Source organism: Chiloscyllium punctatum, chromosome 12, assembly GCF_047496795.1.
Source record: "Chiloscyllium punctatum isolate Juve2018m chromosome 12, sChiPun1.3, whole genome shotgun sequence".
NCBI lineage: Eukaryota > Metazoa > Chordata > Chondrichthyes > Orectolobiformes > Hemiscylliidae > Chiloscyllium > Chiloscyllium punctatum.
The window spans coordinates 26,700,515-26,727,660 of record NC_092750.1 but is presented as its reverse complement, the minus strand read 5'-3'; the positions used below and the strand labels follow the sequence as shown (position 1 = coordinate 26,727,660).

Below are 27,146 nucleotides of genomic sequence, written 5' to 3'. Positions count from 1 at the left end.
AAGGATATCAAGGCAAGGAGAAAAAGCCTCGGGAGAAAGAAGGAATCTTCTTTTGAAGAAGGAGACATGCAAGGCAGCTAGAACTGGCTGGAGGTTTCTGGTGGAAAGGAAAGTTAATAGTGTGACCAAGAGTGTTGGAAAAGTCTCCATCTTCAGTATTGGAGCATATCCATGACATGAAGGAGAAGAAATTGATATGGAGAAGAGATGGCAGAAAGGACTAGCAAATATATCAAGCATTAAAAGGCAAAGGCAGAAAAGTAAAGTTGTGGATTAATGAGCTGAATGGTCTACTTCTGCTTATACATCATAATGTCTTCCAGAAATAACAAATGCAATAGGCCCCATGATTCTATATTTGCAGCGACATAAAGCAGGAGGATATCTAAAACCTCTTGATTAGACAACAGCAATGTGTACTTTATACTTCATTCTATGTGTCTTTTACACCTAGTCTGCAAGACATAGTAATAAATTTTTACATGCAAGTTTTGGCAACACAACAACTTAGTTTGTACTTAAAGTTAACACATGTTCGCGCGACATAAGACAAGAGCACTTTGCACTGGATTTACTCTTGCATCCTTCAATTTAATATCGGCTCCTGCCCCAACTTGCTGGACAGGCAAACAACGTGGGTATGTGTAGGACCTCAGGAATGCTGGGATCAGCTGCATATCTTTTCATCATATGTGTTTGAAGGATCGAAGAAAAAAAAATGAACAAAGTAGAAGGAGAGTGCCTTAGAGTGGATCGGTTAGAATCAGTCAGATACAGAAAAAGAAATAAAGAGACAAAGAACAGCTAGATTGAAAAAGCAGCAAAAGGAAAAGAAAGAAATAAATCTTAAAAATTACATTTTCAAAATCTTTAACAACTAAATGAGAGTGAACATTTTAAATAGTTCCCTTTCTGGGCTAGAGAGGTTTACTGACAAAACATTAACAATCACTATATTGTTAGAGCTTACCCTACTACATCCCAGCCCAAACCTAAGAGGCAAAACCAATGGATAGTTTATGCACATATTCAGCAAATTCTTAAAAGTAATGGGTAGCCAGGGAGAGGAATGAGACAAAAATACTGCAGGTTGGAATCCAAGGTAGATATGCAAGAGGCTGGAAGAACACATCAAGCCAGGCAGAATTGGGGGTAGAGAAGTTGGGTTTGATTCCAGCCTTCGTCTATGTATGGATAGAAGTGATAGTTAGTCATGTCTTTTGGTGGCTAGTCTGTGTGGAGCTTGCACGTTCTCCCCAAATCTGCCTGTGTTTCCTCCCACAGTCCAAAGATGTGCACTTTAGGTGAAGTGGGCAAGTTAAATTACCCATAGTGTTCAGAAATGTGTAGGTTACGTGCATTAGTCAGGGGTAAATGTACAGTAATATGGTAGGAGAATGGGTTTGGGCGGGTTACTCTTTGGAAGGTTGGTGTGGACTCGTGGGCCAAAATGGCCTGTTTCTACATTGTAGGGATTCTATGATTCTAAGTTGATGTTTCAGGTGTAATAAACGTTGACTTCTCCACCTGCTGACACTGCCTGGCTTGCTGTGTTCTCCCAGCTTCCTGCTTGTCTACTAGGGAGAGGAATGAAGCAAGCAGTGCAGAGGCAGAAAATTCTGGATGTGTGCAACGAGACAAATCTTTCAAGGCTCGGAATTTCTTAGCCAATTTATGACAGCGTCAGGTTGTAAATTTGCTCGCTGAGCTTGTTGATTTGTTCTCAGATGTTCCGTCATCACGCTAGGTAACATCATCAGTGAGCCTCCAGTGAAGCGTGGGTGTTCTATCCAGCTTGCTATTCGTCTGTCCCGGTTTGTTGTGGTGGGTGATGTCATTTCCAGTTATGTTTCTGAGAGGTTGGTAAATGAGGTCCAAATCTATCCTCGAGAAATTCCCGTGCATGTCTTTGTTTAACCTGTCCCAGGATGGATGTATTGTCCCAGTTGAACTGGTGTCCCTCTTCGTCTATGTATGGATAGAAGTGATAGTTAGTCATGTCTTTTGGTGGCTAGTTGGTGCTCATGCATCCTGGTGGCTAGTTTCCTGCCTGTTTGTCCAATGTAATGTTTCTTGTAGTCCTTGCAGGTTATTTTGCATAAGACGTTCATTCTAACGGTTGTTGATACAGGGTCCTTTAAATTTATCAGGAGCTGTTTCAGTGTGGTGGTAGGTTTGTGGGCTACCATGATGCTTAGGGGCTGGTGTCCCCTTAAGACAGACATGCATGGGAATTCCTAGAGGCCTGGCATTCAAACCTGAGCTCCATTAATAAACATAGATTTGGACCCCATTGACCAACCTCTCAGAAATAGAGCCAGAAATGATATCACCTACCACAACAAACCGAGACAGATAAATAACAACCGGGGTAGAATACCAGCACTTCACCGGAGGCTCAGTGATTATGTTACCTAGCTTGGTGACAAAATGTCTGAGAACAAATCTACCAGCTCAGCGAGCAAATTTACAATCTGATCCACAATCTGAGCTACAAATCTTCTTCAAAATCTTATTACAGCATGCACTGCTATAACATTGCTATTTAGCCAGCAATATCCTGCTCAAACTGCCCTGTTGAGAGTAGCAGACAATTATTAAAGGCTTGCTTAATTATTTGGTGCTTTGTTGCATTAAGAATGCTTGCAGGTGGTTTCCTAGATAGCAACAGGTGAGGCCATGAGAAATTAGAATGTTGAACTGGAAGGATTATGAGAATGTTTTCTCATGTATTTAGAAAATAATAGAAATTATTCCCAAACCTCCCACAGTGTAATGGACTAGGGACTACAATAAATGCTGGATCAGATTGTCTGGGATGCCCATAGACAACAGTGCACCACACAAACAAATCTGACCCCGGTTTTACTTCAACAGAAGAATTAAATCATGCAACTACTCTTCCCTTACCTCTTTCCCAATCTATTATATTCGCACCTTGCAAAACTGTCACACAATTTTCCATGTGGCATATATAATTCATGATATGTACCCAATTATTTTCTTCACTTCTTCTCAAGCACTCTCCTTATAAGTGTTTCCTTCTCTTGTCCTGTTCTTTTATATATCTCCCAGGGTCTCTGCATGGGTCTTAACACTGGCTTCTTTGCTGAAGAATTCAATGTCGGACCCTCAAGCTTATTAGCACAAAGGGTATTTACTTAGGAAAGGGGCTGGGGTCTGTTATCTGGTGCTTTTGGTTCTTTGTTCCCAACCCCACATTTGAGCTACTTCACACGCAAAGCTAGTAAGTTTGGACCAGTTCAGGTTTTCTTGGTAGGGCAATTTCAGAAATAAAAATAATCTGCAAAACTTCTGACTTTCCATCGGTAAAAAAGATCAAAACATTGTTGAGAGGTACCAAATGGCAGTCTGGAAATCATCACAGGTTGGAAATGAAGTTTAGGTACACACCATGACTGGGCAACATCAAGATGATAGGCCGAGAAAACAGTGCAAACTCTGAAAAGACTAGAACTCACTTATCAGGCCCAAGAGAATGCAGAGGAAACCTATTGCAAGTATTTACTTAAGTTATAACAGAGAAACTTGTAACTATTTTGATGACTTGAAATTTGTTTACATCCTTACCATGATATATAAATTAGATTTTTGGAGCTATCTTTGAGACCCAAACTGGTTAATAAAAATGCTCAGCCTATCATGAGAAATGGAATCTGCAGAGCATGTACAGAGAATGTTTCTAGTAAACCATCAGCCATGGTCACTCAAACACTTGAGATTTCTTAACAGGGGAATATCAGAAATAATTTTTAATGCAGATTAAAATATTGTGCTGTCTATGCTTGTTACATCACATGTTAACTAAAATAAAAACAGATTAGAACATCCCCATTATTGCAATTTGTGATCAATTTGATAAAATTGAAGTGAGTGGCACGGTGGCACAGTGGTACAGTTCAATTCCCGCCTCAGGCAACTGTCTGCGTGGAGCTTGCACATTCTCCCAATGTCTGTGTGGGTTTCCTCCGGGTGCTCTGTTTTCCTCCCACAGTCCAAAAATGTGCAGGTTAGGTGAATTAGCCATGTTAAATTGCCTGTAGTGTTAGGTGAAGGGGTAAATGTAGGGGAATGGGTCTGGGTGGTTGCTCTTCAGAGGGTTGGTGTGGACTTGTTGGGCCGAAGGGCCTGTTTCCACACTAAATAATCTAATCAAAAAATCAAAAGGAGCTCTCTCAGATAATTTGACATTACACGATCATGTGCAATAATATTTCACTTTTACACTCTAGGATGACCAGAACACCTATTGCTTTTGCTTAGCAGATTTCTTTATAGCTGAGAGACTGAAATCAAACTAGGTTTGGCAGCACAGTCAGTAAGTGTACATTCCGATCAACAATTTTCAATAGGTACCTAAAAAGAATTGAAAAATTCAATTCTGCAAGGATCGACTTCAGTATTTAACTGCCTTTTTGTTTTGAAAATCAAATGATGTTTACTAAAGGAGACCATTTTTCAGTACATGTATAAATAATTATAAATGCTGCCACTGAAAACTAATACAGTTTAGCTGGCTGGCCTGCAGGCATTTCCAAGACTAAAATTGGTTCGCCTAGGTTTTCCAAAGAGTGGCAATCTTTTAGAGATTGCCTTAGTTTTTCCTTCTTCCATAATAAAATTTCTGTATGTCTGAGATGGGATTCTGATTCGTGTTCCTTCAGAAATCAGGAGCCATACTTCCATTCTGACAATTCCATCATAGTGTACAACTGTTCGGAGGGTGCAAACTTTGGCAGTTAAGGGGGGCGGTGAAAAGTTATTGTGATCGGCAGTGGGGGAGGGGGGTGTGTGGGGGAGAGATATAGAGTTGAGGTTACAATCAGATCAGCCATGGTCTTATTAAATGGCCAGCAGGCTTGAAGGGCTGAATGGCTACTCCTAATTCATATGCTCGCTTTATGTGACAAAAAGCTACATTCCAGTGACTGAATGGTTAGTTGTTAAAGTAGCATCCTGCTCAACCTATCATTTTAAAAAGGTAACAACTTTTCTTCATCCTTCAAAGCCCTGGTCTTTTTTGTACAACATAATATGTGCAACCAAAACAACACAAAACAAGACAAAATCTTCCCAAGGTCTCAGCATGTGTGTGATACATCTGTGGTATCAATTAGTTCCTCAACATACAATGCCATTATCTAATGGCTAAAATGTTATCCAATTAGCTATGCACTTAATGAGCAACAGTCTGTAAAAATCTAATTGACAATGATTTTCACAATTTGTGATGGGTATCTTACATATCTGCTCATTAATAAATTGTCTGAACATGACCACATTTCTCAGAAGTAAGGTAGGTCTAACTATACCCATCTAAAACTGTTCCAAAATGAATATTTTAAATTCAGCAGAAATTCATGATGAAGTTGCATCTGGTGAAACTAATTGTGACAAAATGTAACCATGCAAAAATAGATATGAATGCTTAGAATATGAAATTCATTTAACAGCATGCCAACAGTATGGCTTAGGTATCCTATTGCATCACAGAAACAAAATTCAGATAAAATGTTCAAAATCATTCATACATAAAATGTTTTAACTGAAGTCAAAAATCTACATGATCCTATTCCATTACTTTTGATACTATTCAGACTTTAGACTAATTTGGAAACCTCACAAACATGATTCACAGAACTGGTCCAAAAATTGAAGGATGGACTGGGGATTAATACAGCAGAGACATTCTCCTGATGTTGGCGATCGGAGCATGTTGTTAGGACAAAATAGAAGTTTGATCCTAAATCTGGCTGTGAGATATTTAAGCTGGAAGCCCTTAGGATTAAACCTGAGTTGTCAACATGTAAACCTGACCCAATCTCTCTACTTGCATGCCTCAGAACTTGCACAAACTTTCACAAAATGTTTCAAAGGAAAATCTGTACATACATTTGTGATTACTGCAATGAGGGAATTAATTAAAATAAAACAAAATTGTAAACATTGCAGCAAAGTAATATACCTGCAAGGTGTGGCAAATCTCAAAATGACAATTGCAAAGGAGCTTTAATGAAATTTAAGAATATATACAGGAATCTCCAGTCACCTTGTTCAGAAGACATAACATACATCAGTTGCATTTGTTACACAGAGGTTTTAGCATCACATTTGGAAAAAACAAGAACAGGTCTTTTTGAAAGGAGCTACAGCATGACCTCAGAGGAAAGGAACAATAGGAAGAGCTGTCAATACAGTTTCAGCTACTGAATTCAAAGAAATAGTACCATCTTCTAATTACCCTCTAACACCAATAAACTGAGACCATATCACCCATTAACTTAAATGTGTTAGTGTCACAAATATGACACTATCTAAACAAACTTCAAGCCTTTGCAAGTGCAAATGAATTCTCAATGGATTTTCTACTTAGTTCATGAAATAACAACACAATTATGAAGAAAGAGGTGAGAAGCCATTTCTTAAACTTTTCACTGTATGTGTATTAAAACAAAAATCAATAATATTGGGTCAATCAATTATTTAAAACATGGCTTTAAAGGGTTAGCTCATTTCATATAGTCTTTTTTCCTTGGACTTGCCTCTATGACATATACAAAAGACTGCAGATGCTGTAGATTAGAGTCGAGAATGTGGTGCTGCAAAAGCACAGTGGATCAGGCAGCATCCAAAGAGCAGGAAAATTGACATTTCAGACAAAAGCCCTTCATCAAGAAGGACTAAAGGGCTTTTGCCCGAAACGTTGATTCTCCTTCTCCTTGGATGCTGTCTGATCCACTGTGCATTTGCAGCACCACACTCTCGACTCTATGACACATGCACAGCTACAGTACAAAACAGCCCTCTACAATGCTAAGCACTTGGACTTCAAACAACTTTTAGTTAGATAGAAAAATAATTATTCACTAACAAAGAATTGCTTGATTAACTCTTCTTGTCCCTTTGACTCAATTTCTTTTTATTTTTATTCAGAGACTACAATAGTCTACATTACTAAAATAGTTAATGAAGGTTTAGCACAGACAATCCAGAATCAAAAGGGACACCTTCAAAGTTTCCAGCTGGTAGTTTGCACTGGCTGTGGCTGACTGCCAAAGATACCATTAACAATGCTGTAATATAAATAATCAACTGCCAATGGACTTAACGTATAAAATATCACTTGGATGGAACATTTGTTCCTAAAATGCACTTTTCCCCTTTAGATTCTGTGCTACACACCAGAATGAAGAGAAACTGTTAAATGCATCTTGTACTTTGGTCAATTGTATTCTGCAGCCAATAATTAATGTGCATGAGAACAGATTAGGATTTCTCTTTCCATTTTACCTCCATTAACCTTCCTTTGAAGAAGAAATTAACTCCTCCCCATTACTGTCACTGAAATTTCAGATAAGTACAGTTGAGAAAGTACACGACTCACCTTTTTTTAAAAAAATTCATTCACGTTGATATAGAAATTATTAAGAATTCTAGCAGTTATTGTCCATCTCTATTTGCCCTTGAGAAGAGGTGCTGGTCAGCTGCTCTCTTGACAACTGACGGGCAGCATGGAAAAGGAGGTGGGAATAGTCCTGATAATAAAGGATTTCATAAGGGCATTAGTGAGAAAGGAGGTTGGCTCATTGAATCAGTATAGGTGCACATTAGCAATAGCAAGAGCCAAAATGCTATTGGGTATAATGTATGAAGATTCAACATTATTATTAGTTGAGAAGTTAGGTTCTCAAGTGGAGGAACATGAATTTTGGTATCATAATTCTGTGAAGATCTGAACTTTTAAAAGAAAAAGTCAGAAATCACTGCATGCGGAGACCAAAACAGCATTTAAAAGGAATTGACAGATTTCAGCTGAATGACCTACATGCTTGAAGTGTGGATTCTCCTGCTCCTCGGATGCTGCCTGACTTGCTGTGCTTTTCCAGCGCCACACTCTTCAACTCTGATTTCCCGCATCTGCAGTGCTCACTTTCTCCCTGAATGACTGACATGTCAATTCAGAAGAATATTGCAAAAGTGTTTGCTGATTTGAGTTTTATGACCCCCTGAGAAAGGGAGGAGGTAGAAGCAGGTTGTTGCAGGGGGCAAGAGGATTATAGGAGCAGAGGTGCTGCTATCGGTTGTTTCAAAGCAGTCAGGGCTAGGGAGAAGTCTCAAGGTGCTAAGTAGTCACTGATGGGGTCTGACCATTATCACTTCAACTGCGTATTCTGTAGTTCTGCATCCCAAGCCCATGAGCTAATGGCCAACCTTGCTTTAGCTTTTTCTGATTATATTTTGTATGAATAGTAACTTTTAACAAGATTATTACACACATAACCCCTTTGCTCCACCACAACCCTTCCTCGGACTTGATCATCAGTCTGATGTGCCTAACTCAAAACCAAAGTGATGATTTTATATCTTTCCATACTGAACTCCATTTGTCATTGTTTTGCCCGGTCATATATCATTCCCTTTGTAACTTCTCAGTTCCATCCTAGAATTTGTATTGAATTCATTCTGGGTCAGTGGGTAAAGTATGTTAGTCAGACTTTGCCATGCCACACTTGAGGTGTATTAACATAAAAACATAGCTACGTAATCAGGAGTCAGGATAAAGATCTTACTCTTGACTTGCACTAAAGTTAGAACCAAAAAGTTATTGTCTGTACACAATAACTGACATTGACTACAATAGCAGGTCATGGAATTTAAGAATAGTCCAGTTTCAGTTCCTGGTCAATGACAGTGCCTAGGATTCCAATGGTCAGGAATTCAGTGAAGGGAACATCACTGAAGGTCAATGATGGTCAGATCTTTTCTTTGAGATGGTTATTGCTCAGTACTATGTGGTATGAATGCTATTTGCCACTTATCAGCCCAAGCCTGAACTGTGCCTATAACTTGCTGCATTTGAATGGCAGAATCAGGCACTTCAGCAGACCATATCTATACTGACCAACAAACACCAAATTACCCTATTTCGATTTATCTGCACTTGGTCCATAGCTTACTATATCCTGGCATTTTAGGTGAACATCCAGGGCATGGTCTAGTGCTGAACATTGCATAAACATCAGCAAACAAACCCACCTGGAGGCAGTGAGGACCAGTCATGAATCATAGAATCTCTATAGTACAGATAAGATGCTATTCAGCCCATTAAGTCTACACCAACCCTCCAATGAGCATCCCATCCTATCTCTGTAAACCCAAATCTACCATGACTAATCTACCTAGCTTACGCAACCCTGGACACCATAGGGTTGCAACTTAGCATGGTCAGTCCACTTAACTTGCTCATCTTTGGACTGTAGGAGGAAACTTGAGTACCCGACAGAAATCCACGCAGACACAGGGAGAATGTGCAAATTCTAGTCAGACAACCGCCAAGACTGGAACTGAACCTGGGTCACTGATACTCTGAGGTCTAGTGCTAACCACTGTATCACCCAGGTGAAGATGGCTGGGCTGAAGACACCTCCCTGAGGAAGTCCTGCAGTTATGTCCTGGGGCTGAGATACTTGGTTGGGTTCAGTTCCTTTGCCCATGTTTGGACCCAAACTGAGCAGCATGTAGTTTATCGTTAAGTGCTGTCAACAACACCTTTCATCACTTAGCTGGTGATTAAAATTAGACTGATTGGGCATAATTAGCCATGTTAGATTTTTCCTACTTTTAGGCAAAAGACATATATGGCCAACATTTGCATTGCCAAATAGATGCCAATGTCGTGGGTGTAATGGTACTGTTTGGCTAGGTGCGCGACAAGTTCTGGCACAAATCTCAGTGCTACTCATGCAATGTTGCAAATATCTTCAGCCTTTTTCTGATACTATACAGACAGAATCGATCTGGAAGATTGTTTCTGCTAGCTACAGAATCTGGAATATGGGGAATGATTCTCAGGAGAAGGGGCTCATTACTTGACAATGAGGAGGAGAAAGCTCTTCACTCAAAAGGTTACAGCGCTTCATCATTGAGCATTGTGACAATGCTGCTCTTTCAACAAGGTTATGCTGCCCTTGGCTTTTTTGCTCCGCCCAGAGAGGTCGTAAAAGACGCAACTCCGAAAGGTATGGGGTTGAAGGTTTTCAGGGCCAATTTGATTATAGCTAACAGATAACTGCTTTTTGCCTGAGGCAGTAAGTTTTAAAAAAAGAACTTGTACAATGAAAGGGGAGTTGCAGTTCTCCCAGCTCAGCTTTTCTCTGGTTTGGTTTGGGTTTAGCAAGGAAGCTGCTGGACCTGATTTTTCATTTTGTTCCAAGGGGTGTTTATGGGGATTGTTGCAAATATTTGGAACATCATCATTAAGTTGGGATAAACTGTTGGGTTTTCAGATAGGTTAAGTCATTCTGTTCTCTTTTGTTTGTGTTTTACTTAAAACTAAGAGGTTTGACCAGCGGCATCTCTCCTGGAATATCCACTTGACACCCGCTTAAAACAACAAGCAAAGTTGGGCTTGGGTTACTTTCCTGAAATGATGTGAGGGGGTCTGGCCTGGACCATAACAGTAAATTTTAGGTTGGGCTTGACAGAATTTTGGCTTCTCAGGAAATAAAGGAATATGCTGATGCATCCGAAAGTGGAGTTAATGCTGATGATCAGCCAGAACCACAGTGATTGATAGAGGCACATGGTCTATTACTCCTATGTTGATTCTCTGACTAGAATCTTAGCAGTTATAGTTTTTTTTGAACCAGTGCCAAAATGTAAAAGGAATTGCAAACATACAACAATAAAAGCTACAGGTTAACAAGCTCATGGATAACACGCATGAAATAAATGCTTTAAGCACTAAACATTTTGATTACTGGCTGCGGAAGATTTGTCATTGCTTGTTACTACCCTCTATTGGCTGAAACCAAGTAATGCAATAGTGTTGTCTTGCCCAGCACAGTTCAATGACACCAGGTTAATTAATTAAGTGATAAAACAGGTAAAGTCATAGACAACTAATGTATCAACAAGTTGGCTCTGCCTGCAGATAGCATGAAGAAATTGTAAGGGTAACACTACACATAAAATACTGATTTTTATTCTATAAAACCAACAGTATGTTAATAATGAATACCTTTAATTTTCCTAATAAACTGAGGGAAATAGTTGTGAAATGCAAGGTGTGATGGTGGTTAAGGAAAGGAATCCTGAAATAAATACTGGGGAGTTTTCTTGATTAATATGGTGACAAACCAACAAGGAAAGAAATGGTGCAAGAGAAGCACATTTCAGTGGAGAGTAATTGACAAAATGAGCACAACAGCATGAGGTGTGGTGCAATTATTGAAGAGGACAGAAGCAGAAAATCAGAGGTGACAACACAGAAGAGGAACAGACTAATTTCAACACAGTGAAAAACATCTGGCTCAGATGGATTAATGAGAATTAGAAAGTAAAACTACCAATGAGCAAAGGGAGGCCTTTGAAGAAGCGATGCTTCAACACATACCCATGAAGGAGAAAGAAAGGGTTTTCTGGATGACTGCAGATACAAAGATTAAAATGAATCAGGAAAATGAGGCTTATGATAAATTTCAGATTCAAAATACAGTAGAGAATCATGGAAGATACAGACATTGGAGAGGTGAACTGAGTAAGGATATGAGGGGGAGGAAAGGCAGTGTATAAGTTTACTGGGGAACAGAAAAGGGTCTTTAATGAACATATAAAGAGGAAAGGGGCAGTTAAAGAAAGCAATTTAACAATAAAATAAGCATATTGTTACAGAAGTGGAGGTATTGAATCAATACTTTGTAACTATATCCCCAAAGAGGCCACTGCTGATGTCACAGCGAGAGCTGCATTAAAGGAAATACATAGGTTGAAAAGTGGTTACCTGATCCACAGTCTTCTCAGCACACCAGGATACATCCTAGTTGTGGAGATAGCAGAGGAAAAAACAGAAAATGTTGGAGAAACTTAGCAGGTCTGACACCATCTGTGGGGCAAGAAACAAGCGTTAAAGGTTTGAGTCCCATACAAGTCCCAGCTTCTTCACAACTTGACGATGCCAGGCATGCTGAATTTCTCCAACATTTTCTGTCTTTATTTCGGATTTTCAGAATCCGCAGTATTTTACTTTTATTTGAAATAGCTGAGTTTCTGGTCACAATCATTCAATCCTTCTTGGGTATGGGAGTGGGGGTTTGAAACGATCAGTACAGCTCAAAGAGGCATCAGTGATTGGTCAACTACCATTAATTGTGTGGGGTCTCTTAGATTGTGATCCAACATTAATCACTGGGAAATAAATGGCTTAGAAATGACAAACAGTACAGATTCTTTAGAGGTAACTGATACCTGACAAATACATTTAGTTGTTTGATGAAATAACAGATAGTTGATGAGATTAGTGTAGCTGATGTTGCGAATGTGGACATTTTAAAATGGTTTAATGAAGTCACATATTAGAATAGTTAACATAATTTATGGACGGCACAGTGGCACAGTAGTTAGCACTGCTGCCTCACAGTGCCAGAGACCCGGGTTCAATTCCCGCCTCAGGCGACTGACTGTGTGGAGTTTGCACATTCTCCCCGTGTCTGCGTGGGTTTCCTCCGGGTGCTCCGGTTTCCTCCCACAGTCCAAAGATGTGCAGGTCAGGTGAATTGGCCATGCTAAATTGCCCGTAGTGTTAGGTGAAGGGGTAAATGTAGGGGTATGGGTGGGTTGTGCTTCAGCGGGTTGGTGTGGACTTGTTGGGCTGAAGGGCCTGTTTCCACACTAAGTAATCTAATCATAATTGAAGCCAATGCAATGAAAGATTTAGTAACAACATGAATACAAAATGTTCTGAGACAGAATGCTGAGGGTGATAATGAATAAGCTGTTTCACAGACAGAAAGGAATTGATTATACTGTGCTGTCCCCCTAGAGTCAGTATTAATAGTAATGCTCTTTTTTGATATGCATTAATAACTTTAACATATCCATAAAAGACACTTTTCAATGTCTTCAGCTGACATTATGTAGAGAAGCTTGAAATGTTACATTTTTTTGTGTAAGAATGAAGAGGCAGTCTTAAAAGGGATGCACATACAAAGGAGCTTGGATTTACATACATAAAACTTTAGTCAGGTTGATAAAGTTGTTTAAAAAGTGGTGCGGGATCTTAGTTTTGTGAATCGGGGACAAGGCACATAAGTTCAGTGAGGTCTTAGTTGGATTACAGCATCCAATTCTAGGCATCACAGTCTGGGAAAGCCTTTGAGAAGCTGCAGTGGTGAAGTAGTACTAGCCAAGACATTTGTATTCAAGTCTCTGAGTGAGTTTCACACCCATGACATTCTGACTTGGAGGTAAGAATGTTACCAAATAAGTGAAATCTGACACTTCCAATTTACCAAGCGATGAGGGGGCTCCAGGTACATGCAGCAATGGGAGAGGCTGAGGTTAGTCGTCTTAAATCAGAGGGATTAAAGAGACACTGAATGGGGGAGGGTGTGAGCATTTAAAACTATGAAGAATTTTGATCGAGTAAATTCTGGCAGCAGGTTACTCACCAGAGAACACAAACCTGAAGTGACTGGTGAAAGAACTAGAAGAAAGATTTAGAGTTCAATGCCTGAGAAGATAGTGGAGGTAGACTTGGTAAAGTTACCTTCATCTTGTTTGAATTCCAGAGCAAGTTGCAGCTATGGTAATGCACACTGTTCTAGTCTATAAACTCAAATAAAAGTACTGAAGAAAGTGAGAGTAAGGAGGATGGTGCCAGAGATTACATTTATCAGGAAAGACTGAATAGGTTGAGCACTTTTCTACAAGACAGATTTCAAGTAGCCTGATGTGATAGTCAGATTGTTAATTCGTGCCTTAGATGTTGAGAGAATGCTTCGGCATTTGGGAGGATATAAATGAAAGTCCTAAGTGCAAAATAACTGACAATAAACCCAATAGGGAAATAATGGGTATTTATTTACTCAGGGGTTTGAATGTGGTACACACAACCATAGGAAGTGGTCGAGGCAAATAGCTTGGATGTTTCTAAAACAAAACTAAATGGGCACATGAGAGAAAAGCAAACAGAAAGACAGGCTGAAAAGAGAAGATAGAGTAGTGGTTATGTTCCCACACTGTTTCATCTATAAAATTCCATGTAGATTTGGTTATATCCATGAAAAGAAAGATGGTGCAGAAATATGAGGAAACAGTGGAAGAATGGGATTCACTGCACAGTCACAAATCAAACATGTATAAAGCACGGACTTCCATTGTGTAATACATGTTCCTTCACTACTCTTTTAGTAAGTAATCACTTATTCTGTGCACAGAGTTTCCAAGTACTGTTCAATAAATAGTAAAGAATTTACAGTCAAGCTATCCTGCTAAAATTGCAGACTTTGGGAAGAAATAGGAGATTTATAAAATCAAACCAACCACTTTTTCTGATGTTGAGATCTACTGCTTTCTGAAAAAATGGGTAGATTTCTATGCAACATACCAAACAGATCTAATATTGTTGACTAACAAATTGAATATGGCTGAAAATGTGATGCTGGAAAAGCGTAGCAGGTCAGGCAGCATCCAAGGAGCAGGAGAATCGACGTTTCGGGCATGAGCCCTTCTTCAGGAACGAGGAGAGTGTGCCAAGCAGGCTAAGATAAAAGGTAGGGAGGAGGGACTGGGGGGAGGGGCGTTGGAAATGCGATAGGTGGAAGGAGGTTAATGTGTGGGTGATAGGCCGGAGTGGGGTGGGGCGGAGAGGTCAGGAAGAAGTTTGCAGGTTAGTAAGGTGGTGGTGAGTTCGAGGGTTGGGACTGAGACAAGGTGGGGGAGGGGAAATGAGGAAACTGGAGAAATCTGAGTTCATCCGTTGTGGTTGGAGGGTTCCTAGGCAGAAGATGAGGCACTCTTCCTCCAGCCGTCGTGTTGCTATGGTCTGGCGATGGAGGAGTCCAAGGACCTGCATGTCCTTGGTGGAGTGGGAGGGGGAGTTGAAGTGTTGAGCCACAGGGTGGTTGGTCCGGGTGTCCCAGAGGTGTTCTCTGAAACGTTCCGCAAGTAGGCGGCCTGTCTCCCCAATATAGAGGGGGCCACATCGGATGCAGCGGATGCAGTAAATGATGTGTGTGGAGGTGCAGGTGAATTTGTGGCGGATATGGAAGGATCCCTTGGGGCCTTGGAGGGAAGTAAGGGGGGAGGTGTGGACGCAAGTTTTGCATTTCTTGCGGTTGCAGGGGAAGGTGCCGGGAGTGGAGGTTGGGTTGGTGGGGGGTGTGGACCTGACGAGGGAGTCACGGAGGGAGTGGTCTTTTCGGAATGCTGATAGGGGAGGGGAGGGAAATATATCCTTGGTGGTGGGGTCCGTTTGGAGGTGGCAGAAATGACGACGGATGATATGATGTATATGGAGGCTGGTGGGGTAGTAGGTGAGAATCAGTGGGGTTCGACACGGTCCTTCCCCCCTTAGTCCAAGAACTCCCCACCTACGTTCGGGACACCACCCATGCCCTCCACCTCCTCCACGATTTTCCCCGCCTTATCTTCACCATGGACATCCGGTCCCTGTTCACCTCTATCCCCCATCACTAAGGACTCAAAGCCCTCCGCTTCTTCCTTTCCTGCCGTACCAACCAGTACCCTTCCACTGACACCCTCCTTCGACTGACTGAACTGGTCCTCACTCTGAACAACTTCTCTTTCCAATCCTCCCACTTCCTCCAAACCAAAAGAGTAGCCATGGGCACCCGCATGGGCCCCAGCTATACCTGCCTCTTCGTAGGATATGTGGAACAGTCCATCTTTCGCAGCTACACTGGCCCCACCCCCCACCTTTTCCTCCGCTACATCGATGACTGTATCGGCGCTGCGTCATGCTCCCACGAGGAGGTTGAACAGTTCATCCACTTTACCAACACCTTCCACCCCGACCTCAAATTTACCTGGACCATCTCAGACTCCTCCCTCCCCTTCCTAGACCTCTCCATTTCCATCTCGGGCGACCGAATCAACACGGACATTTACTATAAACCGACCGACTCCCACAGCTACCCAGACTACACCTCCTCCCACCCTGCCCCCTGTGAAAACGCCATCCCATATTTCCACTTCCTTCATCTCTGCCGCATCTGCCTCCTTCTTCAAAGACCACAATTTCCCCCCAGACATGATCGACGATGCTCTCCACCACATCTCCTCCACTTCCCGCTCCTCCGCCCTTGCGCCCAGCCCCTCCAATCGCCACCAGGACAGAACCCCACTGGTCCTCACCTACCACCCCACCAACCACCAGATACATCATATCATCTGTTGTCATTTCCGCCACCTCCAAACGGACCCCACCACCGGGGTTATATTTCCCACCCCTCCCCTATCAGCGTTCCGAAAAGACCACTCCCTCTGACTCCGTCGTCAGGTCCACACCCCCCACCAACCCAACCTCCACTCCCGGCACCTTCCCCTGCAACCGCAAGAAATGCAAACCTTGCACCCACACCTCCCCCCTTACTTCCCTCCAAGGCCCCAACGGATCCTTCCATATCCGCCACAAATTCACTTGCACCTCCACACACATCATTTACTGCATCCGCTGCACCCGGTGTGGCCTCCTCTATATTGGGGAGACAGGCCGCCTACTTGCGGAACGTTTCAGAGAACACCTCTGGGACACCCGGACCAACCAACCCAACCATCCTGTGGCTCAACACTTCAACTCCACCTCCCACTCCACCAAGGACATGCAGGTCCTTGGACTCCTCCATCGCCAGACCACAGCAACACGACGGCTGGAGGAAAGCGCCTCATCTTCCGCCTAGAAACCCTCCAACCACAAGGGATGAATGCAGATTTCTCCAGTTTCCTCATTTCCCCTCCCCCACCTTGTCTCAGTCCCAACCCTCGAACTCAGCACTGCCTTCCTAACCTGCAATCTACTTCCTGACCTCTCCACCCCCACCCCCACTCTGGCCTATCACCCTCACCTTGACCTCCTTCCACCTATCGCATTTCCAACGCCCCTCCCCCAAGTCCCTCCTCCCTACCTTTTTTCTTAGCCTGCTTGGCACACTCTCCTCATTCCTGAAGAAGGGCTTATGCCCGAAACGTTGATTCTCCTGATCCTTGGATGCTGCCTGACCTGCTGCACTTTTCCAGCAACACATTTTCAGCCATATTCAATTTGTTAGTCAACAATATTAGATCTGTTTGGTATGTTGCATAGAAATCTACCCATTTTTTCAGAAAGCAGTAGATCTCAACATCAGAAAAGGTGGTTGGTTTGATTTTATAAATCTCCTATTTCTTCCCAAAGTATACTTTCTGCAATTTTAGCAGTACAGCTCGACTGCTATATAGATTCTCCTGTTCATTTGGATGCTGCCTGACCTGCTGCGCTTTTCCAGCAACACATTTTCAGCTCTGATCTCCAGCATCTGCAGTCTTCACTTTCTCCTAACAAATTGAATATATTCAGATACAGGAGCAAATGTTTCTTGAGGGTTCCCCTGTGTCTTTTTAATGCGTAGGTCACGGCTGGTCAGCATTTATTGCCGAGCCAGAGTTGCCTTTCAAAGGTGGTGATGAGCTGCCTTCTTGAACTACTGCAGTTCATGTGCTATGGGTTGACCCACGATGCCCTTAGGGAGGGAATTCCAGGATTTTTACCCAGCAACACTGAAGAAATAGCTTTTGCACTCTCCTTTGAACCAAGGTTCATCTCTTGGCTTGATCGTGATGGTTAGGTGGGAAATGCCAGGCAGTGAGGTTGCTGACTGTGCTGGAGTATAATTCTGCTGCTGCTGTTGGCCCACAATGTCTCATGAATGTCCAGTCTTGAGCTGCTAGATCTGTTTGAAGTTTATCCCATTTCGCACACAACTCTACGGAGGCTGTTCTCAATGTGAAATTAGAACTCTGTCTCCACATGACTGTGCGGTGGCCACTCTTTCTGATACTCGCATGGACAGATGAACCTGCAGCTGGCAGATTGGTAAGGATGAGGTCAAGCATGTTTTTCCCCTCTTGTTGGTTCTCTCACCATCTGCCGCAGATCCAATCTAGCAGCTGCATTCTTTCAGACTCAACCAGCTTGTAGTGCTGCTGCCGAGTCACTCTTTGTAGTGGACATTGAAATGCCCCACCCTCAATGCTTCCTCCTAATGTTGATCAACATATACGAGTACTCATTCATCAGTCGAGGGAGGACTATCCATGGTAACCAGCAGGAGGTTTCTTTGTCTATGTGGTCATGAGGTCAAGAGCGAATGTTGAGGATTCCCAGAAAAACTCCCTCTTAACTGTATACCATTGAACTACCTGTACCTCTGCTGGGTCTGTTCTGCTGTTGGGAACGGTCATATCAAGGGGTGGTGATAGTCATGGTGATGTCTAGAAGATTATCTATAAGGTATGATTCCGAGAGTATGACAATGTCAGGCTGTTGCTTGACTAGTCTGTGAGACAACTCTCCCAATTTTAGCACTCGCTCCCAAATTTGCCAATTGGATCGAAAATTGGCTTGATGGTAGGAGACAGAGTGGTGGTGGAGGATTGTTTTTCAGACTGGAGGCCTCTGACCAGTGGTGTTCTGCAGGGATTGGTGCCGAGTCCACTGTTGCTTGACATTTATATAAACAATTTGGATGAGAATTTAGGAGGCATGGTTAGCAAGCTTGTGGATGACATTAAAATTGGTGGCATAGTGAACAGCAAAGAAGGCTACCTAGGGTTACATAGGGATCTTGAGCAACTGGGTCAATGGGCTAAGCAGTGGTAGATGGAGTTTAATTTGGATAAATGTGAGGTTTTGCATTGTGGTTAAATGAACTAAGGCAGGACTTATTAGTTAATGGTAGTGTCCTGGGTAGTGTTGTAGAACAGAGAGACCAAGGGGTTCAGGTCCATAGTTCTTTGAATGTTGCATTACAGGCAGACAGTGTGATTAAGACGGCATTTAGCACATTTGCCTTCATTGTTCAGACCACTGAGTACTGCATTTGGAATATCAAGTTGTTGTTGTACAGACGTTGGAGAGTCAAAGAGTATGGTGCTGGAAAAGCACAGCTGGTCAGGCAGCATCTGAGGAGCAGGAGAGTAAGGTTTCGGGCATAAGCCCTTCATCAGGAAGGTTAGTGAGGCCATTTTTGGAATACTGTGTACAATTCTGGTCCCCCTGCTATAAGAAGGATATTATTAAATTGGAGATGGTGCAGAAAAGACTCACAAAGAAGTTGCCAGGATTGCAGAGTTTGAGTTATAAGGAGGGGCTGGATAGGCTCAGGCTTATATCACGAGCGTAGGCGGATGAGACTTGACCTTATAGAGGTTTAGAAAATCATGAGGGACATAGATAAAATTAGTAGCAAAGGTCTTTTCTCTAGGGTAAGTGAGTTCAAAACCACAGGGCATATCTTTAAAGTGAGAGAAGTAGGATTTAGAAGGGACCTGAGGGGCAACTTTTCACAAGAGGATGGTTTGTGGCACAATAAACTACCAGAGGAAGTGGTAGATACAGGTACAGTTGCAACATTTAAAAGACAGTTGGTCAGTATATTAACAGGTAAGGCTTAGAGGGACATGGGCCAAATGGAGGCAAATGTGACTAGTTTAATTCGGGAAATTTGATTGGCACAGACAAGTTGGACTGAAGGGTCTGTTTCCGTGCTGTGCGTTGGTGAAGACGACTTTGCAAGGTCAACAGGGTGTTTCTTTTCTGTGGTGAGGTCGATGCCCGGTGGTCCATCTGGTTTCATTTCTTTTTTGAGACTTCATAGCGATTGATAGGGCAGTTGAGAGTCAACCACATTGCTGTGGGTCTGGAGTCACATGGACTCCAGCTTAGGATGGCAGATTTCCTCCGTTGAGGGGATTAGTGAGCCAGATGGATTTTTTTCAATTATTGACAATGATTTCACGGTCATCACTAGATTCTTAATTCCAGATATTTTTTAACAAATTCAAATTCTACCATCTACCATTCAAACCTGGGTCCCCAGAACCCAGGTTGCAAGGATGCCTGCCTTGAAGAAGTTTTCCTCCTCTCTCTACAAGAATCTCAGGGAGTCCCTCTCCCACTGCAACTCCCAGGTCATTTCCTCTGCTCTGAAGCTCTTCAACCATGTTGTGAAACAAACTCGGTACCACAGCCACATTTGCTTCCTCAGTGCATGCCTCCGTAACCAACTCATCCCACACGGACTCCAGACCACCTTTAAACCAGCAGAGTTTGAACCTGAACAGGACAAACAGTACAGACTACAGATTCTCCTTCAGGATCCTCCGCTCCACGCTTGCAGCAATGCGCCGTCACCTAACCTCTCTCCAGTCATCCCTGCCTCAGCTGAGGGCCACACTCTCTCAGAATTGCAAAGGACCCACTCTGTACTACATCCTCAGGAGAGTTCATACTCTCAAAAAACAGTATTTCAATTCCATCTCAAACATCAAAAACTGTAAGTACAACAAACTTTTATCCACCCACCTCCATAACCAGCGCTCCTCAAACATTCCAGAAGATTCCCCTGGCCTCGGAAACGCCATTAGCCATGCGGCTGACGCAGCTACCACCCCCACGCTGAGTGATGATGTCACTTCCGCCCACATCATGGCCACTCCCACAGCCACTTCCGGCCCTCACATCATCGCTGATGCCACATGCTCAGTGACCTCCACCACCCCTACTGCCATGATCACCACCACTTCCACCCCCACCAGCGCCACTCACCTGCATTCTGCTGACATGCCCCCCATAGACCCCACTGTCACTATCCCCACCCCCCCAGAACCCCGAGAGCAACATTACCCCTGCTCATGCCTCCACCCCCATTCCCCCCACCATCACACCCACTCCAGGTACTGGCTCCGACCCCACTCCCAGCTCCACACCCACACCAGATCCCAGATCCCAGCTCCCGGCCCTGCCGGGTTTTCACCATCCCTCCAGACCTCCCACTCACTGAGGACGAACGATCAGTCCTCAGCAAAGGACTCACCTTCATCCCCCTCCATCCACGCATCAATGAATTTAATACACGACGTGACATCGAACAATTCTTCCCTCGCCTCCGCCTCCGAGCTTACTTTCACAATCAGGATTCCCGCCCACCTTCTGAGGACCCCTTCGCCCACCTCCAACACACTGCATCCACCTGGACACCCCGCGCTGGCCTATTACCTGCCCTCGACCTCTTCATTTCCAACTGCCGCCGGGACATTAACCGCCTCAACCTGTCGTCCCCCCTCCCCCACTCCAACCTCTCACCCTCACAACGCACAGCCCTCCAATCCCTCTGCTCCAATCCCAACCTCACCATCAAGCCAGCGGATAAAGGGGGCGCAGTGGTAGTCTGGCACACTGACCTCTACACCGCTGAAGCCAAACGCCAACTCGAGGACACCTCTTCCTACTGCTCCCTCGACCATGACCCCATCCCCCATCACCAAACCATCATCTCCCAGACCATACAGAACCTCACCACCTCAGGAGATCTCCCACCCACAGCTTCCAACTTCATAGTCCGGGAAGCCCGCACTGCCCGGTTCTACCTCCTTCCCAAGATCCACAATCCTGACCACCCTGGCCGACCCATTGTCTCAGCATGCTCCTGCCCCACTGAACTCCTCTCTACCTACCTTGACACTGTCCTATCCCCCCTAGTCCAGGAACTCCCCACATACGTTCGAGACACCACCCACACCCTCCACCTCCTCCAAGATTCCGTTTCCCTGGCCCCCAACGCCTTATCTTCACCATGGATATCCAATCCCTCTACACCATGACCAGGGCCTCCAAGCCCTCCGTTTTTTCCTCTCCAGACGTCCCCAACAGTACCCTTCCACTGACACTCTCATTCGTTTGGCCGAACTGGTCCTCACCCTTAACAATTTCTCCTTTGAATCCTCCCACTTCCTCCAGACCAAAGGTGTAGCCATGGGCACATGTATGGGCCCCAGCTATGCCTGTCTCTTTGTTGGCTATGTAGAACAGTTGATCTTCCGTAATTACACCGGCACCACTCCCCACCTCTTCCTCCGCTACATTGATGACTGCATTGGCGCCACCTCGTGCTCCCGTGAGGAGGTTGAGCAATTCATCAACTTCACCAACACATTCCACCCTGACCTTAAATTTACCTGGACTATCTCTGACACCTCACTCCCCTTCCTGGACCTCTCCATCTCCATTAGTGACGACCGACTTGACACTGACATTTTTTACAAACCCACTGACTCCCATAGCTACCTGGATTACACCTCTTCCCACCCTATCTCTTGCAAAAATGCCATCCCGTATTCCCAATTTCTCCGCCTCCGCCGTATCTGCTCCCAGGAGGACCAGTTCCACCACAGAACACACCAGATGGCCTCCTTTAGAGACCGCAATTTCCCTTCCCACGTGGTTAAAGATGCCCTCCAACGCATCTCGTCCACGTCCCGCACCTCCGCCCTCAGACCCCACCCCTCCAACCGTAACAAGGACAGAACGCCCCTGGTGCTCACCTTCCACCCTACAAACCTTCGCATCAACCAAATCATCCGCCGACATTTCCGCCACCTCCAAAAAGACCCCACCACCAGGGATATATTTCCCTCCCCACCCCTTTCCGCCTTCCGCAAAGACCGTTCCCTCCGTGACTACCTGGTCAGGTCCACACCCCCCTACGACCCACCCTCCCATTCTGGCACTTTCCCCTGCCACCGCAGGAACTGTAAAACTTGTGCCCACACCTCCTCCCTCACCTCTATCCAAGGCCCTAAATGAGTCTTCCACATCCATCAAAGTTTCACCTGCACATCCACCAATATCATTTATTGTATCCGTTGTTCCCGATGTGGTCTCCTCTACATTGGGGAGACTGGGCGCCTCCTAGCAGAGCGCTTTAGGGAACATCTCCGAGACACCCGCACCAATCAACCAAACCGCCCCGTGGCCCAACATTTCAACTCCCCCTCCCACTCTGCCGAGGACATGGAGGTCCTGGGCCTCCTTCACCGCCGCTCCCTCACCACCAGACACCTGGAGGAAGAACGCCTCATCTTCCGCCTCGGAACACTTCAACCCCAGGGCATCAATGTGGACTTCAACAGCTTCCTCATTTCCCCTTCCCCCACCTCATCCTAGTTTCAAACTTGCAGCTCAGTTACTGTCTCCTTGACTTGTCCGACCTGCCTATCTTCTTTTCCACCTATTCACTCCACCCTCTCCTCCTTGACCTATCACCTTCATCTCCTCCCCCACTCACCCATTGTACTCTATGCTACTCTCTCCCCACCCCCACCCTCCTCTAGCTTATCTCTCCATGCTTCAGGCTCACTGCCTTTATTCCTGATGAAGGGCTTTTGCCCGAAACGTTGATTTCGCTGCTCGTTGGATGCTGCCTGAACTGCTGTGCTCTTCCAGCACCACTAATCCAGTATTCCCCAGAACATCAGCTGAGTTTCTGGATTAATAGTTGAACAGTAACATCACGAGGCCTTTGCCTCTCCATTAATTCATTTACACTATGTTTAAGTTATATCAAGGACAACAAGCTACATTTATAGGGAGCAACACGAGCCAATTTTCAACTATTGCTCTGTTGCATTTTAAGCACTGAAAGCAACACATTTGTCTGCCTATCCAATGTATTTAGCTGTGCTCATCACAATGCGTTGCACAGAATAGAATTGTAAAGCTTTGAAAAGCTATGAAAATGTGCAAACCTAAAAGGCTTTGAAGATAATCATGTCTACAAAAGGACCTAAACCATTGAACTGTGATTAAAACATCTTTGTGCCTTTCCTCTCCTGAATGAACCTGCATCTAGAAAAATAATTCATTTTTAAAAGTAGAAATCAATGCAATTTTAAATATTCTAATGACACAATTTTATGAGTTTCCTTGGATTGTCCGAAGTCAAAAAAGCAAGGCTTGGTGTTATTTTCAGAAATAAATTTAAGGCTTGCAGCCCATAATGTAGCAAAAATAACAGTAAGATATAAATGGTGTAAAAGCTCTGCTTACCACGCCTGGGAAGATTTTTTCGAGTTTCTCTACAGCAGCCAATGCTTTAGGTTTCCCACCATCAAAGCAATCTTCAAACTCATACAACGACTGCCGCACTGGGTTAGAATAGGACACTTTTGCATTGTCTACAAAAGTGATCTGCCTTACACCCCAGCCCTAAAGAGAATAGATAATAAACTATTTCAGAAGGAAGACAGTCTAATCATGAAATTAGTTATGTAAAGCACTAGTGCATTTAATGCACTAATGTCACATGGATGACAGTGGTTCATGAAGTCAGCTCAGCACTCCCTTATCCTGGGCAACTGGAATAGACAATAAATGCTCTCCTTACCAATGAAACACTCACCCCAGAGGTGAGCAATGGAGACAGTTAATGACAGTAATCAGAAACTCAAGACGTTGACTAATTCTCTCCTAAAGATTCTCTGCTTTTTTCAACACTTGCATTAAATTAAACAAATGCAAAAGAATTAGAAGGACATAGAAAACCTTTTGTTTTCAATTCAATAAGTTATGTTCTGGAGTGCACCGGTGATAGGACCAGGGTTAATAACAACATTCAAAGGCATTTGGATCTATCTCTACAGATGAAGTAAACTGTGGAGGAATGGGGAAAGGGCAGAGAAGCAAGTCTAATTGCATATCTCTTCCAAATAGTCAGCACCTTAATAATGGGCTTTGTGGCTTTTTTCAACGAGATTCAATGACATTTTTTTTAAAGCAAGTTTTTATTTAAGCCTAACCTCATCAACATGTTGGAGTTGCATGGAATAAATATCATACTCACACTTAAAACTCAAACATGCATATAGTTGATGAAAAATAATTATTTTAAAATAAGGATGCTCAGCCCAGCAGGGATGACAAATGAAATGGCTTAAATCATATCCCACCGGTATTAATTATAGATTATACAACAGCTAACAGAAGATAAATGTGCACTTTTAATTAATTGACACTCTTAGAATTTTGACAGTACTTTATAAACTGCTAAACAGATTGATACATGCTGCCAAGCATACTCAAGATTTACATCTTGATGGCGCATGGAGGTTGCAGTACATAAATCACTTTAGGTTTTCTCTCATAGGAATTTTGTAGTATGAAACAAAATTATAATTTTAAAATAGTTTAATCACAGAAATCCTGATCTGACTGCAACAGGATACAAGTTTATCTTGGGTGGTGGCACAAAATGAGAGGTACCGGATTAACCAAAAAGCAAACAGACAATAAACGCAGTTTGTGATGAAAATCATCTTTAAAAAAATGTAATAGTAAAACATTAGCAAATAGTAAAACTCTTACCATTAGAGTCCGTGCTACATTGCAGCCCAGTGTACCAGCTCCAAGCAGCAAGCACCGAGTAGCCATAACATTTTCCAGACCAAGGGTTGGGACCAGACGCCAACGCATTAATTTAAGATTGAGATCAACTGATGATTCAGCCAGTCTTCAATAGAATAGAAAATCGATAATATATCTGAGTTCAGAAAAATATCTTCCTGAAACAATATGATCTGCTTCTTATTTACAGATATCCAGGGTTAATTTAAAAGCATATTTTTGCAATGTTGTTTACAAAAAAAACATGCACACCGAGAATTTCTCAAATGGTAATTATCAGCTTAAAATAAAGCTTAGCTGATTTAAAAGCTTCAATACTCAATATTAGACTCACTGCATGTATGCAATTTAATGGAAATGTCACATTTAAAACAATGTCTACAGATCTTGGAAGGGGCATCCATAATATGCAGGGTGATAAAGATGCCTCTGATCGAAAACTGTTCACTTTACTGTGACAGTTTACTTGGAAATTTTTTTTTGATTATGTAACACATATCAGATTGACTAATCATTAGGTATATGCTTAGGTATGTCACTGCAACTCTCTCCACGTATACGGGGATCCAAAGGGATTAATGCTGAAGGCTGCAACAATTTCATGAGTGATTTGGGTTAAGGAACAGGATACATAGTAGCCAAACCTGTTGACAATACTACGATGGGAAAGAAATAAGCTGTGGATGAACTCAAAGAGTATGCAATGGAAAAATGCAGGTAAATGAATGGGTGAAAAATGGCAGATGAAGTATAATATGGGAAAATGAGAGGTTGTTCTCTCTGGAAAGAATAGAAATGTTGAATATATTGCAAATGAAAAAATACTGCAGAATGCTGTAGTACAGAGGCATCGGAGTGCCTGTGTACATGAATCTTAAAATGTTAGATTTTGGTTGCAGCAAGTATTTTGGAAAATAAATGTAATATTGGCATTTGTTGGAAGGGGAACAGAATATACAACTAGCAAACCCTTGCTACTACTGCAGAGGGCATTGGTGAGACTGCATTGAGAACACCATGTACAGATTTGGACTCCTTATTCAAGGAAGGATGGACTCACATTAGAGGCAGTCTAAAGATGATTTACAAGGCTGATTCTACAGACAAAATATTTGCTTTATGAGATAAGGTTGAGAAGTTTGTGCTCTTATTGAAGTTTAGAAGAGTATGACATGACTTTAATGAAACATTAAAGATTCTGACCAATTTTTGACCTTTTAGAAAGAGTTAAGAACTGCTGGAGTCAGGCGGGAAATTGAAGGTTGGATGATGTGCTGTTGGACATCAAGGTGATCCACAATGAAAACATTTGCAGCAAGTGTTTGCAGATCAAGGGACTTCAGACATGAGTTGTGGACCTGGAGCCTGAGCTGCAGACATTGTGCCACATCAGGGAGGGAGGAAGTTACCTCGACGTTTGCTCCAGAAGGTAGCCACACCCTGCAGATTGGGCAATCTTAACTAGGTCTGCAATTAAGGACAGGAGAGCATGGTTATAGATCAGGTAGAAATGGCTCAAGAAGCCTCAGTCCCTTGCAATCCATCTACAGGAGAACAAAGACTATAGAGAGGATGAGTGAATTGACCACAACACCATAATACAAGGAGCCATTCAAGTTGGGGAGGAAATCGGAATGTATCCTTGAACAAGACAGCAAAATTAGGGGGAAGAGATAATATTCTCTGCAGAGGTAAGTGCAAGTGCTGAAAGCTGTGCTGCCAAGGTTAAGGCCATTTCCTTGGGACTGCACTAGAACATGGAAGGGCAGGGAAGGAGAGAGATCCAATTGTTGTCATCCAGGTTGGTAGCAACAACATTAATAAGAGTGGAAAGGAGGCTATGCTGCAAGATTTTCAACAGTTGGGAAGTAAAAGAAAATATAAGGTG

The 27,146-nt window shown here is 43.2% G+C and overlaps 1 protein-coding gene across 2 annotated transcripts in view; it reads right to left on the bottom strand.

Moving 5' to 3' along the window:
• Positions 1-27,146, bottom strand: part of atg7 (ATG7 autophagy related 7 homolog (S. cerevisiae)) — a 137,501-nt gene that overhangs the window by 91,525 nt on the left and 18,830 nt on the right. For both annotated transcript variants that reach the window (XM_072582168.1, XM_072582169.1), the window contains 2 exons: positions 25,220-25,364; positions 23,906-24,064 (listed from right to left, as the gene is read on the bottom strand). In XM_072582168.1, coding sequence (XP_072438269.1) covers positions 23,906-24,064; positions 25,220-25,364 — 304 coding nt within the window. The remainder of the gene's footprint in view (positions 1-23,905; positions 24,065-25,219; positions 25,365-27,146) is intronic.